The 16,465-nt window shown below is 41.5% G+C and overlaps 1 protein-coding gene across 2 annotated transcripts in view; it reads left to right on the top strand.

Moving 5' to 3' along the window:
* Positions 1-16,465, top strand: part of FAF1 (Fas associated factor 1) — a 415,784-nt gene that overhangs the window by 84,164 nt on the left and 315,155 nt on the right. For both annotated transcript variants that reach the window (XM_020987731.2, XM_020987730.2), the window contains exon 3: positions 12,380-12,426. In XM_020987731.2, the coding sequence (XP_020843390.1) occupies positions 12,380-12,426 (47 nt within the window). The remainder of the gene's footprint in view (positions 1-12,379; positions 12,427-16,465) is intronic.

The following is a 16,465-nucleotide window of genomic DNA, read 5'->3' as shown; positions in this document are numbered from 1 at the left end:
TTGGAAACCTAATTTTTGTGTTTTCTGGATTTGTTTTTTGGTCTTTGTATCCTCAGTTCTTTGAACATTACTGAGGACATGGTATGTGCTTAAGAAATAGTTATTGATTGGTATTATTACCATAGGATATAGAACGTCAGGATGCTAGAACATAAGCAGAATGTCAGAGGTGTTCTAAAGCCCATTCCAGCTCTGGAGTGGATCTTAGAACAGAGAATTTCAGAATTATGAGAGACCTTAGAATATTGGATGTTGGAACTAGAAAGGAATTTTGTTACCATGCGGTGCAAGCCCTCATTTTGCACGGGGTGTAATTCAGGCCTAGAGTGAAGAGCCCAGAGTCACATAGTGATGTTATGGTTAAGCCACAGATGGAAATAGGCCAATTTGCCTAGCATATAGAATGTGAATGAAAAAGAGTGCATAATTGACTTGGAAAAAGTGGAGTCAAGCCACTGTCATAATGGAGGCAGTTGAGAGCCACTGCAGATTATTGATCAGGGGAGTGACATAGTCAAACCTGTACTTAAGGAATGTTCATTTGGTAGCGATGTAGAAGATGCATGTGGAGAGACCAGTGAGGAAGTTATTGTTGAAGAGGGAATGAGGGCTTGGAGGATGTCTGAATAAAGAAAAGCATCAAACTTAAAAAGTTCAAGACAGCTAGTGCTTTCTAGTTGATTATCTTTCTTCCCAAATCCATCCCTCTTCCATTAGTATTGATTTTGCCACCAGCCTTCTAGTCACTTAGGTTCACAATCTTGTAAAAGTGAATCAGAAATGGTATTGATATTGGACAGCACATTAGAGGGGCTTGGCAGAAACATTAGCAATCTGAGTATTTGATTCCTAGTTTTTGGAGTTTTCTCTGTTGAAATTGCACCATGAGATAGTAACTTGGATTATTATTTTAATAGTTGTCTGTTTTGATATTATGTGTTAAATTCCTATAATTATTTAGTTGCAAGCTTGCAAAACATTTATATTTTGCTGTGGTTGCCACGTGTCTACTGCTGCCCTACAGAGGCAAGAAATTATGAGATCTCTGTGGTATCCACACCAATATCCAGTCTCAGAATTCAATCTCAAGAAGCCAGTCTTACCGCCATCACTGTTGCCAACTGTTGTTAGGGAGCAATAGATGGACGAAGTTGGCTAAAACGTAGAGATCGTGAAAGGAAGTAAAGTCAAATAAGTCTGGAATGGTTTGCTACAATCAGATGAGTTGCAAGCTCAGTACAAATTAGCATTGTGATCTTGGGCTACATGGCCATAGTCCTGCTATCTTCATCCCTAATCAGATCACATCGGGAGTATTGTGTTCAATTCTGTCCACCATATTTTTTGGAAGGGCATTGATAAGATAGTGAAGGGAAGTCTCTGTCACCTGAGGATAGGTCAAGGGCACTGGTCAAGATGATGGCAGGATACCACTTGTTCCTTTTGGTCTCAAGGGGCAGAATCCGGAGCAGGGAGTGGGTGGATGTTGCTGATTTGGTTTGAAGAACCAAACCAAGTTTCAGGAGGAACTTGGCAATGACTAAAGTCGTTCTAATTGGCTGCTTCAAGTGTACACTGGAGGACACCTTGTTGGGTATGTTGTCTGGAAGGTTTCTTTTAGCTATGTGTTGAATTAGGTGGTCATTGAAGTTTGATTTCTGAAATTCTCTGATTCCTTGAGTTTGGTTTTTATTTTAGAGGCTGTATGGAGTCACCAGCTTGTAGAACAGAGAAGAATTGTGATAGGACCTGTGTATGAACATTAGGGTTATTTTATGTTGTTTATCTCATTTTTCTCATCTTTTTCAATGGAGTTCAGCAGGAAACTGTCCTGGAGAAAGTTGCTATCCTTCTCTTGTTCTTTTCTATTCATTGTTCAGCACACCATTGCTTGAGTGGCTAAAGACCTACATTTTGTAATTGAATAAAAAGTATGAAGATGTAGGCTTGTATTCTATAGGTTCACATACAGGACGGCTCCACTAGAATACAGGATAATGAGAATGATGTGTGCCTCAACTTGTTCCCACGTGATTTGGATTTTTTTGTTAGTTCTCTGTATTTTGAAATGTTATCTCTGAATAACATTGTTTTTAAACTTCTGTGTACCAGTTTTTATGCCCAGGTGATTGAGGGTACCATGTCTGTCTGTGATAGTGGTCTGTTTTGGTTTTGTGTAAAATAATTTTTATTGATCTTTTGTTATTGTTGTGGACATCAATAAAATGTCCCCTGGTATTCGTCCCTCTCCATCTTCCCAAAGAGCCACCACACATAACAAACAATATTTTTTAAAGAAAAGAATAGGAAAAGAAATTAGAGAAACTAATCAGTACATCAAAAAAGTCTGAAAATATGTGCAGTGTACCATGTCTGTGGACCTTCAACATGTAGAAAGAGGTGGGGTGGGATGGATGGAGGCATCTTCTCATGTCTTTTCTTTAGAGCTATTCTTATTCCTTTGTAATTTACAGCATTCACTTTGGACGGTTTTGTGGCTGTTCTTTCCATTTACATTGTTCTAGTCTTTGTCTATATTGTTTTCTTGACTGCTTACTTCATTCTTAATCAGTTCATATAAATCTTTTCCTGCTTCTCTGAATTTGTTTAGCATTTTCCAATCAATGGGCATCTATTTTATTTCTAAATATTTGTTATGATAAAAAGTGTTACTATAAAACACATACACACACACATATCTATGCCTATATCTGTCTATCTGTATGTAAAAGACTGTGGGCATTTTAACTTTGCTTATACCTTCCTTTTTCCTGTGAAGAATGGAAAGCATAATTTGGAAGAGTTGTAGTTAATTGGGAGTTGTCCAGTTCAGTCTCCTGAATTGGAGACAACCTGAGAAAGAATACTCTCTGGAGGTGCTCTCAGTCGCAGTTCATATTAGTTTCCCTCCCTTGGTTCTCTCTCCCCAGCCTGGCACCACTGTCATGGATTGTAGTAGCAGGAGCAGCAACAGAGGCAACCATCTTAGTTTTATTTTTTTAGGAAGGAATTAGGAAGCACACAGCTTGGAACATGGCCTCCTGCTTGATCCCAAGATGGAGGACAACCCCACCTCAGCTCAAGCTCTGAGCTTCAAGTGACTCTTTGTGGAGCCTTTCTCCTAGAAGTCCTCACTGAATACCTCTGGGAAGGCCCAGTTGGAACAAGTCACTGTGTCTCAGGGAGGCATCTCTATGGCAATGTAGGCATTCTTTTCCAGTGAAATTTCTTGTTACTAGATTTAGCTCACTTTAGTAAAACGTGGAAACTTTGGTTCCTGCCACTTTAATCCAGTACATTCCTGCCAGATTTCTGTCATTTCAAGATTTGATAAACACGTCACCTGTATCCTTGTCCAAGTCATTAATAAAAGCGTTATGTAGCATAGAACCAAGAATTAATTCCTGTAGTAATCTGCTGGAGATAATGAACCTTTCATGGTCGCTAACCACTTTCACATATTACCAGTTTTAATGTTGTTAAACACATATTTTTCTTCCTCAAGAATATAAAGAATGTTTTATGAAATGCTTTGCCAAAATCTAGATAAACTCTATACTATTTTCCTTGCCTACCAGTTTAGTGATCCTGGCCAAAAAAGGACGTGGGACTTAACCTGTTACTACTGGAGCTAGGCTGACCTGGTGACTACTGCTCTGTTTTTTGAATGTATTAACTAACTCTCACTGGCCAGCAGTTTGCAAACTCAGTTTTCTTTTCTGTGATAGGTCACATGTTATCACCAACATTGGTGACATCTACTTCTGGACAACAAGTCAGAGAAATAAGGAAAAGCCTGACTTCTTCATTTATTCTCTGACACTCCCACTGGATTGTCCTGTGCTGTCCTGATTGGAGAGTGCTTCCCGTGGCTGACTTTCCAATCCATCCTGCCAGTGCTCCTGGGAACGGCTTATCCATGCCTTTCCTGTGCCTTTAGTCACCATCTCTCCCTGAGATCACCCACACCGGGGATACTCCTCCCTAGTTACTCCTTCACTGTGTGTGTGTTGCCACCACCTCAAGTGACATGACCTGGCTCCGTCTATAAGAACATAAGCTGCTTGAGGGCAGAGACTGTCTTACACAGTTCTTGGCCCAGTTAGCACTTAACAAATGCTTTTTTGTTCATGTGTTAATTCCCTTTCTTCATTTGTACTAGGTGACAGTGTAAATGGAAGAGCACTATGCCTTGAGTCAGGAAAATCTAAATTCAGATCCAGCCTTAGACATTTACCAGCTATGTGACCCTGGGCAAATCATTTACTGGCTGTCTGCCTCGGTTTTCTTAACTGCAAAATGAGTTTGATAATAATAATAGCACCTTCCTCCCAGGGATGTTGTGAGGATCAAATGAGATAATATTTGATAAGTAAAATATAAAAGTATAATGCTTGGCACAGTGCTTGGCACATACTATGCACTTAATAAATGGTTATTCCTACCTCCCTCCTCTCCATTCACTCTTTTAATGCCAGAGATTATCTTTCCTGTCCAGGCGACTTTAATTTTTCAAAGGCAGTTACATGTTTTTACTGTCTTCATATTCACATTGAGTATTAGCTTCATAGAGTATCTTGATTTTCGTTTCTACATAAATCTTTTATAAATCTAAATAGGTTGTTGTTCTGCATACACATTGGTCTCTTCATATATTTGCTGTTTTTGTTTTAAAATTAGAATGATTTTCCTTTATGTTTTTAGAATATAATTCTTCAGAGTTTCTCATCTCTCTGCTCTGACTTCATCTCTAGAATTCTTCCATGGAATTCTACTTGTTCTGCCTCTGAATCCTTTGATATTAGTTTTTCTCCAAAATCTAGGCTGCATGTTAGATTTAGTCTGGATTTTCTGTTACAGATGCTAAGATGAAGCTCTCATTTTCCCCAAAGTTTCCCATCATTTCCACCCTAGCAACTGGCTTCTTGTTGAGAATCGGATCCAAAAAAGAATCCCTCCTTCTTGGCTTCTTGACTTCTTGAAGGATGAAACTATGACAAAACCTGTCAAGAAGTTGTCTACTTCTCTGCTTTTGGCAGAGAGCGAGCTCTGGCAGATTTCTGGATCATTACAAAACCCCATTGTATCTTGTATGTACCTAGTTATTTGCATGTTGCCTTCTTCTAAAGAATGTGAGGGGACTTTTCTCCTCCTTTGTATCCATAGCTTTTTTAGCATACAAGCTGGCGCAGGTAATCAGTCAGTCAGTAAGCATTTAATAAGCACCTGCTGTGTTCCAGGCATTGTGCTAGTGCTGTGGATACAAAGAGGCAAAAGATAGTCCCTTCTCTCAAGGAAATGGGGGTAGGTGGTGGTGGTGGGACAATAAGCACATAAATATGGAAAAAGAAGTAATTAATAGAGGGAAGGCATTAAAATTAAGAGGGGTCGGGAAAGGCTTCCTGTAGAATTTTCAAATTAAAACTTAAAATCCTGTAGGATTTTAGTTGAGACTTGAAAGAGCCCAGAGAAGGCACTAGGTAGAACAATCCATGAATGGGGACAACTACAGAAAATGCCCAGTTGGGAGATGGAGTGTCTTATTTGTAGAAGCACAAGGAGGCCCGTGTCACTGGATCAAAGAGTACCTGGGTGGGGGAGGGGGAGGCACTAGGGCTTTGAAAGCCAAACTCAGCATTTTTGTATTTGACCCTGGAGGTAATCGGAAGCCCCTGGCATTTATTGAGTAGGGCCTGACATGATCAGACCCGTGCTTTAAGGAAAATCACTTGATAACTGAATGGAGGATATCTTGGAGTGAGGAGAGACTTGAGACAGGCAGGCCCACCAGTAGCTATGGCAGCAGTCCAGGCTTGAGGTGATGAGCGGCAGTGTCAGAGGAGAGAAGGGGGTTGGTTGGAGAGATGTCACAAAGGTAAATGTGGCAGGCATTAGCGTTGTATTGGATATGGAGGGATAAGAGAGAGTGAGGAGTCCAAGGTGACTCCTAGGTCGTGAGCCTGAGGGATTGGAGGTGGGTATCTTAGACACTGCTGGGGAAGTTGGGAAGTGGAGAGGCTTGACAGGGAGAGGTAAGTAGGTCAGTTTTGCACAGTCTTTGGCCCAGTCAATTGGTTCAACGTAAGAAGCTGATACTATTTGATGAGTAGAAATAAAATTAAAAAGAGGCATTAATTACAATCTAGCTGCTTTGCTGCCTGCACCCTAAGAACTAGGGGATGTTTCCATCTGACTTGCCCCTGAAACCTTCTATTATATGTGTTGTCTGCCCAGTTGGAAGGTTTGCTTCTTGAGAGCTATCCTGCTTTTTTCTCTTTGTATCCCCAGAACATAGCTAGGTGCTTTGCTCATTCATTCATTCCGTGGACTTTCATCCCACGTGCTCCTCCATTGTGCCTCCCCTTTCTTGGATTTCTGCACAAGTATCCCTCATTAGTGGGCAGTGCTTTTCCTACTGCTACCACATTCTACTTTTTGCAACCTATTCTATTTCTTTTATGTATATATATCCTGACCTACATTCTTGTAATGGGTCTCACCCCACCAGATCTCAGTGATCCTAGGAGGTTAGATTTTCTTTCTTAATTAGGACCTCTATTATAGATAGCTTCTACCTTTGGGCTACTGAATGTGTCAGATCAACAAACAGTTATTGAACTCTTACTATTTTCTAGGTACTGTGTTAAGTTCTAGGGATAAAAATACAAGTAAAAAGGGAGATAGTCCCTGTCCTCAAGGACTTTAAAAGTGAGAGAGTGAGGAATGGTGGCCAGTCTACCTGGATGACTTTGGAGAGGAATGAAGGTGTCTGGCCTAGGACTTTTCTCAAAATGGGATCAAATGAGATCGTATTTATGAAAGCCCTTTAGCCCGGTGCCTGGCACATAGGCGGTGCTATACAAATGCTCATTTTCATTCTTCCCCCTCTCCTTACCTACTGTCTGCTTTTCTCTCGCCTGTAAGCATGTTCAGGTCTCTAGTTCTTAATAAAAACCCTGCCTATGCCCGTGCCATCCCCTCAAGCTACCACCCTTTCATTCACCCAGCATTTAATAAGTGTTCTAGACGCTATGCTAACTAAGCACTGAGGATATAAAGGGAAAAAAAAAGCAAAAAACAGTTTCTCCCTCCAAAGAGCTTATATCCCAATGGGAGAGGCAACTCTTTCATAGCCAGTCTCTGAGAAGCTGGGGTCTCATTGCCTCATCTTCTTCACTCAGCTTTTTTTGTCTCCATTTCAGCCTCTCCTCAGTTCCTTGTAATCTTTTTTATAAAGTCAGTATCTCAATGAAACTTCTTTCTCCAAGCTTACCAGTGTTCTTCTAGTTGTACTTGGTACATAGTAAATGCTTAGTAAATGTTCATTGACTGACTGACTGAAATACATTTACTTATTCTTGGTCCTTAGCCTTTTTGACCTCTCTGTAGCTCTTTTGAAAACTACTACTTCCTGGATACTTTATCTCTCTCCCCCCTCCATTTATTTATTTATTTATATTTTGGTGAGGGCAGTTGGGGGTTAAGTGACTTGCTCAGAGTCACATAGCTAGTGAATGTCATGTGTCTGAGGCTGGACTTGAACTCAGGTCCTCCTGACTCCAGAGCTGGTCCTCTGTCCACTGTGCCACCTAGCTGCCCCTCTGTTCTAATTTCTAAGGAAGTATTTTCTTTGGTAAGTTTTTGGACTTCCTTTTCCATTTAACCAGTTTTGCTTTTGAAGGCATTCTTCTCCTCATTGGCTTTTTGGACCTGTTGCCATTTGGGTTAGTCTATTTTTTAAGGTGTTATTTTCTTCAGTATTTTTTTTGGTCTCCTTTAGCAAGCTGTTGCCTTGTTTTTCATGATTTTCTTGCATCACTCTCATTTCTCTTCCCAGTTTTTCCTCTACTTCTCTTACTTGCTTCTCAAAATCCTTTCCGAGGTCTTCCGTGGCCTGGGACTGATTCATATTTTTCTTGGAGGCTTTGGACGTGGGAACTTTGACTTTGTCATCTTCTTCCGTTTGTGTATCACTTCAAGTTTTACAAAGCACTTTGCTGGCTATTTCATTTAGTCTTCCCCATAATCTTCTGAAGTAGATGCTGTTATTTCTCATTATACGCCTAATTTTGGAGGGGAAGTGACTGAGGCCCCGAAATACAGTGACTCACCAAGTCACCCTGTGCAGGGCTGGAGGGGGGCAGTTAAGTGAGTGAGGGAGGATCTGGACTCCACTGTTCCTGACCCCACTTGTCTGGAAGGTTGCGTGTGTGTCAGTCTTAAAGGAGGTGAGGGCTTCTCTCAAGGGGACGGCGGGCATTCCCCATGTGGGCTTCATATGAGACTGTGGCCCAGCGGGCAGCGTCTAGGGAGCAGCAAGAAGGCCTGTTTGACCATACTGTGTTTCCCTGTTTCTCAAACTTGTCTGCAGCAGTAAGTTAAACTTTGGCAGAACTCTCCTAGTAAAATCTTCTAATATTATTACTATTATTATTTTAAATATGTTTTTATTTCTTTCAATATTTCCCAGTTACATGTAAAACATTTTTAACATTCATGTTTTAAAAATTTTGAGTTTCAGATTCTCTACCTCCGGTATCAATTATACATGTGACATGCAAAACATATGTCTATATTAGCTATAACATTATTATTTTTAATGCTTGTTATTAAACAACATAAGATTCATTAAAAAAAAAGACCAAATTTGAGTTGTTTTATGGTTCCCTACAGCACAGTTTGAGAAGCATTGTTGTTGAGTATGAAAAGGGAAATAATGTATAATGAATGAGTTTGGAAAGATAGGTCAAAGCTAGCTTGTGAATAGCTTTAAAAGCCAAACACAGGAATTCATTTCTGATCCCAGATGCAGGAGGGCACCAGTACAGTCTGACATGGTCAGAATTTGCTTTAAGAAAATCACTTTTGTGTCTATATGGAGGATAGATTGGAAGGAAGAAATGTGGAAATACCAAAAAGAGGCTATTTTAATATAGTAGTATAGCTTAGCACAGTGCTTGGCACATGGTAGGTACTTAATAAATATTTATTGAATTGGATTATCATAGCCAAATGCCACTTAAGTGGCTTATTCAAGATCATACAGCCAGTAAGGGATGGAACTGGAATTAAACACTGCATTTTTTGATTATGGTGACTTTTCTTTGAAAATCTAAAACATATAAATCTATTTTCTAAGGAATCTTATTTCACTGACAATGACAGGCTGCCTATCTTTCCAAGAGGATGTAGATGAGTGCTCTTATTTTCCCTTTTCCAGTGAAAGAAAAGTTCGACATTTGTTACAAATACACCATTTTCCATTTGTTCTGTCTTTGCTGAAGACCGTCTTGGTTATGTATTTCATACTGTTGAAGAAGATTCCCCCAAGAATCCTGGGAAGTAGATTCCAACATTTCTGTTTCCTCTTGTCCATCACATATTGTTAGAAGTATATATTGCAAGCAGAGCTTTAGTAGTTAGGATCCCAAGGAGATGAGATCCAGTATGAACTCCATTAGACTCTTCCACGAAGCACTCACTGGTTGCCCTACTTAGTAACATCTCTCCACTTTGGATCTCTCACAGCCCTTAGCATTGCACTGTGGTGTAGTAGACAAAAGGCTGTACTTGAGTGAGGAGAGATCTGGGCTTGTTTCCTGCCTCTGACACCTTGATCCTGGGTGGGTCCCTTTACCTCAGTTTTCTTTCCATTCCTCTCCCTCTTCCTCTCCCTCTCTCCCTCTCCCTCTCCCTCTCCCTCTCCCTCTCCCTCTCCCTCTCCCACTCCCTCTCCCACTCCCTCTCCCACTCCCTCTCCCTCTCCCTCTTCTGAGGCAATTGAAGTTAAGTGATTTGCCCAGGGTCACACAGCTAGTAAATGTCAAGTGTCTGAGGTAAGATTTGAACTCAGGTCCTCCTGACTCCAAGGCCAGTGCTCTATTCACTGTACTACCTACCTGTCCCTTACCTCACTTTTCTTAGCTATAAAATAATAAAGGGCTTTCCTGTGGAAGAGGAATTAGGCAGATGTGCATGGCCTCTAGAACCTCAACTAGGAGGTTACCCAGAGGCAGATTTGGGATTGTTGTCAGGAAAAAAAAAATCCTAACAATCAGATCTCTTTTAAAATGCATTTGGGAAGCAGATAATAATTCCCTTTCATTGGAAGGCTATGAATGTCTGTTGGAAAAATGATGCTCTGCTGATTTCATTTTATATTTGAAAAGTTTCTAGAATCTGATCGTTTGTCTCCAGTTCTGTTAATATCTGAGACCAGGCCCTTGTCATCCCTCCTACCCGTACCTTGTTATTCATCTTAGAATTATAGAATATTAGAGCTGGAGGAAACCATAGAAATCATCTTGGCTAACTCCCTCATTTTTACTGAGGCAGAAACTGGGAGAGTAGAGGCTGTGGTTTTATATCCTACCAGTGAAAACTGTCTTCTTTTAATTAATTAAATTATTAATTTTAATTAACTAATTTAAAAATTAATTAAATTCCTCTTTAGTCTATCTGGCCCTCAATGATCAATCACCCAAGTCAGTAAGCATTTGTTGTCCAGCATCTGCTTTATGCCAGGTGCTGTACTTGGCCCCGGGGGTACAGAGCCAAAAATGAAACAGTACTTGCCCTCATATTCTAGACCTGATATTCTAGTCCGAGATAACATATTTACATCAGTCTAGGCAAAATTGATAAAAGGGGATTTGTTGAGGGGAAGGCCTTAGCCCCTGGTTTGGGAGAGGGGATTAGGAAATTAGGAAAGGGTCAAGATCCGGGTCCTGGATCAAGAAAGGGTTCATGTGGAAGGTGGTGTTTGGTCTAATCCTTGCAGGAAACTGGGGATGTGTAAGAAGCAAAAGTGCTGAAGGAGTGCATTCGTGGCATGCGGTGACAGCCTTACAAAAAAGGTTCGGAGGTGGGAGATGGCGTATGTGAGGAGCAGTAAGAAATAGAGCATGGGCTTTTTTATTCTCTAAGAAAAGTGAGAGTTGAGAGGAAGGATTGTGTCAAATGGAACTTGCTGACAGCAGATTGGGCACAAGTGTCTAGGCCTGGCCCTTGATCGTTCTGTCTGTGCAAGGATCCTGGAAAGTGATGTCTGTCACAGCTTTCTGGTCTACCGGCATTCCTGTGGTGTGCTTGCTCTGCCTGTGTGATTTGTATTAACTCCCCAATTGATGGCCAGCCCCTTCCCCATTGCCAGCCAGGATTTGTTCTATTTTGGCTCAGGAGTAAGGGCAGGGTAGAAGGTTCCACTTCTGGCAAACTTTAGAGTGACCATTTCACAAAGTCTTCCATTTGCCAGGTTGATAGTTGAGAGGGAAGCAGGCACAGTTTGGCTGCAGCCATTGGTTTCCAACAAACCCGCAGCCTGTGCTGGCCTGCTTGTGGTGCCAGGCAGTGGCAGGAGCACTTGACTGAGTCAGAAAGCTTGGGGTTTGGCTTTGTGGCTTTGTGACGGTAAGCAGATCCGTTCTTCTCTCAAGGCCTCATTTTTCTCACTTTAAACTGAGGGAGTTGTTTTAGGTAATCTTTCAATTCCCTTACAGCTCCAAGTCTTATGATAAAGTGGCCTTCAGGGCCTTGCGTCACACTCGTGCCATACGGCTCCCATACTAATCACACTTGTTGCTTATTTCCCATGAGTCTCCTGCCAGCCTTGTGTTTGAGCTGTTATTATCCAATTTGCATAAATAAATTTAGGATCCATTGTGCTGTCAATCAAGGAGCATTATTAAATGCCTCTGTGTCAAGAGCAGTGTTAGAAGCTCTGTGGTGGAAAGAGCTGGGAGCTTTAAGCTAAGCCTATTTCCTCCTTAGAATATGGTCATCATACCTGGGCTCCTTCCCTTGTAGGGTTGTTAAAGGCCTGGTTTCAAGTGCTCATTCTTCTACTCAGTTCCCATGTGACTCTGGGCTAATGCTTTCCCCTGTGTTGAACCTCAGTTTCCTCCTATATAAAATGAGGGGGTAGGACACCTCTCTTTGTCTACCCATATTTGGCTTTTCTTGTGTTGTTTATTGGGTACAGCTTGGTTTCCCTGCCCATCTCTGTTCAGCAAATTTTGAGGAGTGAAGTCTGGTTTAAAGAAAATTTCTTTCCTCAAATTCTCTAATTGGACTTGATCATACAGTATGGTCCTGATCAGTAGAGATTTTACCTAAATGAGGACTCTAGAATCAAGCCTTTTATGGCTGGGGTTTTGGAAATATTACATTTCAAGTTCCTGGTTTTTGCCTGCAGAGAAGAGGAGTTTGCAATAGAAGTCAGAGAAGCCTTAACTGAATGTAGTTCATATGATTAAGGAAACATTTGGTTTCTTGCCTAAAATAAGTCCCATCAAAACATGCTGATTTCCCTTCATGATGTTTTATCTTCAGGATATTTTGGCTATTCTTTCACATGGATGTTTGTGTCTTTTGTTCACAGGCAGCTATCAATGGTGTAATCCCACAAGAAAATGGCATTCTCCAAAGGTATGTAAGAATGTGCGCAATGACAATGAGGGGTGATTTTCCTTTGGCAAGTTAGAAAAGAGTGAATTGTATTTCTTACCTTTAAAGTGACAAGATACTGATTTCTGATGAGTCCCCTCGATGGGAACAGTTCCTCTATCCCCCACCCTCACCTGCCTTTGGAAGATGCTTCCTTTCTTTAAGAGATGACTCATGAAATATTCATGCAGGTGCTGCCCTCTCCCTTCCCCTTGCCTCCCCTACTGTAGTGTGGGCTCACTTCTGCCCCATCTCTCCCTGTCCTCCTCCACTCGTATTTATCCCGACACTTTTCCTGTCTCTTCCTTTGCCTCCATCATATAGAATGGTAGAATAGGAAATGGTACTCCATCAAGTCTGACGCCTTCATTTTACACATAGGGAAACAGTTGCAAGGTTGGAGCAGCTAGGTGGCGCCATAGTGGGCAGAGCTGGGCTTCCAGCCAGGAACACCCATCTTCCTGACTTTGAGTCTGTCCTCAGACACTTCTTAGCTGTGTGACCCTGGGAAGTCACTTGTTTGCCTCAGTTTGCTCATCCATAGAATGAGTTGGAGAAGGAAATGGCACACTACTCCAGTATCTCTGCCAGGAAAACCCCAAATGGGGTCACCAAGAGAGGGACAAGACTGAAATGACTGAACAGCCACAAAGCAAGCAAGCTGAGTCAGTGTTATGGGCGCAGTTCAAACCTGGACTTTCTGATCCCAAGTCTAGCATCATACCCTTTCCACCAGGCAGCCTCTCACGTGTATTCCCAGGTCTTGCTATTTTTTTGTGTGTTTTCCCAGTTTGGTATAAACAAGCTTGTTGAGGGGAGGGCCAGTTGCTTATACATCCTTGCATCCCCCACAGACTCAGTATCTTATTGTATAGAAGACTTGATTTCAATATTGGCAAAAATACAAAAATAGCCAGTTATTTTTTCTATGCTACTCAGAGTTCCCATTAAGTGATAGGCACTTGGTAGGTGCTTGGTAAATATGAGGAGATGATGGAGCAGTTTGCTAAAAGAGCCTTCACTCTGTTACAGAAGTCCAACTTTCAGCAGGATTAACTGAGGTTGAGTAAATTTTAGCAATCTATAACAAGGTCAACAACTTCCCAGCCCCCAGTACTGGTGTTCTTTCTTGTAGCATATTTTTTGCATATGTGTATATTTCATCCTTTTATCCCTCACCATCAGCAGAATGCCTTGTATATATTAAATACTTAAGGAATGCTTGTTGAATGGGGGGAATCATCATTTGTTATTCATCAGAATCTGCTTCTTGGCAGGCATCATTGTTCATTGTATAAGGGTCCTTCAGCATGTCTCTAGCCAGGATTGGCACAACACTTTTTCTCCCTTGTGGATAGCAGCTTTTTTGAGGCTTTTCCCATTCAAGCCAAGAAGCATCTATTAAGCATCTTCTCTGTGCCAGAAACTGGATAAACACTAGGGATATCTCCCTACCCCCCAACAAACAAACAAAATGGAAAATATTCCAAAATAAGTCCTGCTCTCAAGGAGATCACAGCCTAATGGGGAAGGCAATATGTAAACAACCATGAACAGACAAACTATATTCAGGATAAATTGGAAATAATTAGCAGAGAGATGGCATTAGAATTAAGGTGATCGCTAAAGACTTCCTGTAGAGGGTAGACTTTTAGCTGAAATTGGAAGGAAGACAGTAGGCATAGAGGAGGAGGGAGAGACTTCCAGGTTTGAGAGACAGCCAGGGGAAATCCCCAGGGTCAGGAAAGGGAGTGTCTTGTGAAAGAATCAGTAAGGAGGCCAGTGTTAAGGAGAAAGGGGAGGGTGGAAGGTTTGAGACAGAGACGGAGGCAGAGAATTTATTAAGCATTTATTATATGCTGGGAGGTAGGTTAAACTCTGGGGACACAGGGAGAGTGGGCACCTCTGAGGGGCCAGCCTGCTAGTGTGAAGGAGGGGCAGACTGGAGAGTGACCTGAGAAGGAAGGGGTTTGAGGAAAGCAGAAAAGCTTTGGAGTATTTTCTGTGGGGAAGTGAGGTAGGGAATGACTTAGAGGGGAATGAAAAGATTGCCTTGCTGCAGTGAGGACCCGTTTGAGATTAAATAACATAAATTTGTAGTGAACTTCTTCAGCATGATCATGTGATTTCCTCTACTTTTTTTTTTTAGCAGCTCATGAGTATACATGGAGAAGGAAGATAGTGTGAGAAATTCAGGAATAGGATTTGGCAAGGTCTGAGCAACCACAGGGAAAGGAAAGAGGGGACTAGAGAGTAGATGATAATGTAGAATTAAACTGGTTATAGAAAAGGTTCAGATTGGAAAGAGAAGAAAGAAAAGCAAGAGGAGGGGTTATGATCTGGGAAAGTACTAATAGGTAGAGGGATTGGAGATGATAGTAAAGGTGAAGAATAGGTGTAAGGAGAGTTCGGTATAGAGAGAGTTGGAATGGCAATAGACTATTGGGGGGCAAGCAGGATGGGTGCAGAGGAACACAGTAAGCTAGGTTCTGAACTGCTTGAGAAAGGAAGGAAAATCATAGGGCCGGTAAATAACAGCCCTCAGTATTTGGATGAGGTGATAAATATGGGTAGAATGAACCCCAAAGGAGAGGATGTTACTGAACGATGACAACAATGGGAAAGTCTGGAAGGGACAGAGAACAAGGAATATTCTGACTCCTTCTATAGAAGAGGTGTCAAACAGGTGGCTGCTGGTCGCATGTGGCCCACAATATTCCCAAATGTGCCCTAAACCAGATGAAAATATAATTGGGAAATATTTAACAAAGTAAATAAAAGTATAATAAAGCAGATTATGATAATATGTGGTTTTATAAGTCACTATGTAGTCTGCAGAGATCTTTACGTATGGTTAAGTGACCCCTGTTTCTATTTGAGTTTGATAGTACTGCTGTATCAGGCCAGCATATTGAGGGGTAGGTATGAGAGAGGGTGCAGATAGTAACGAATAGAGACACGAATGAGTATCAGGAGATAAAACATGTTTATGAAACAGAGGTCTAAAGTGAAGGAAGTTTGTTAATTATGGAATAGGAATTCCAGAGGGCATGGTATATACAAGAATTTGAAGGGCTGTAACATGGGAGAGGGGTTAGAATTGTTCTGTCTTGCCCTGGCAAGCGAAACTTGGAGTAGTAGAGAAAGGTTGCAAGGCACAGATTTTGGCTTGATCGAAAACACCTCCTAACAGAGGTGAGTAGAATGGACTGTCTTGGGAAGGGGTGGGTTGTGTCCCCTGTTCCTCCCTCGAGATTTCCAAGCTAAGGTTAGATGGCCCTTTGATGAATACATTTAATGGAGATTCTTGTTTAGACTACATGCCTCTAAGGTTCCTCCTATCTCTGACTTTGTGTAATTCTGTTCACAGTCCCATTGTTGTACTAATTCTTTAGCTTGGCATAGGGTCTTGATGTGTGTTGTTTGCACTGTTAGTTGATTAGAATTCTTGCTTTATTTTGCCCAAACGAACCCATTGGCCCTGGTTGTATTTAATTTGTTAGAAGAAGAAATTGAGGCCCAACAAAGACACTGTCTTATCCAAGGTCACACAACTGGCAAGGAATGGAGCCAGGCCGGCCTCCCGAATTGGGCTCTTTCCAGTAGTACCCTGTGCTGTTTATAGAATATAAATAAAACACTTGGTACTAGGCCAATTTAGATTGAGAGTCCTGCGGTGTATTAAGATCTGGAGAGGCTGGAGAAGATGAAGTGACTTCAGTGCCACTGGGAAGAGAAAGCCTTGGGAACTGGAGTTAACTACTAAGCCTGAAGTCTTAACTTAAGTCAGAGAAGGCATTCATCCTCTTCTTTCCTTCAAGAGGAACCACCCCCACTTCTAGGAGTTATTTACTAATGAGTACCTTCCTGACTGACCTCTCCTTTCTACTTTTTCTTAAGGTTTTTGAGTTTTAGGATTTTGAAGTCACTCAAGCTTCTGCTGCTAAGTGCAGAAGAGGCAAACAGAAACACCCCCGTAAGAATTAGCTTGTTTTGGACAAGCAGGAAAGTGCTAAAACAT

Source organism: Phascolarctos cinereus, unplaced genomic scaffold, assembly GCF_003287225.1.
Source record: "Phascolarctos cinereus isolate Bilbo 61053 unplaced genomic scaffold, phaCin_HiC Scaffold_5;HRSCAF=322, whole genome shotgun sequence".
NCBI lineage: Eukaryota > Metazoa > Chordata > Mammalia > Diprotodontia > Phascolarctidae > Phascolarctos > Phascolarctos cinereus.
This window is presented reverse-complemented; position numbering and strand designations above follow the sequence as displayed.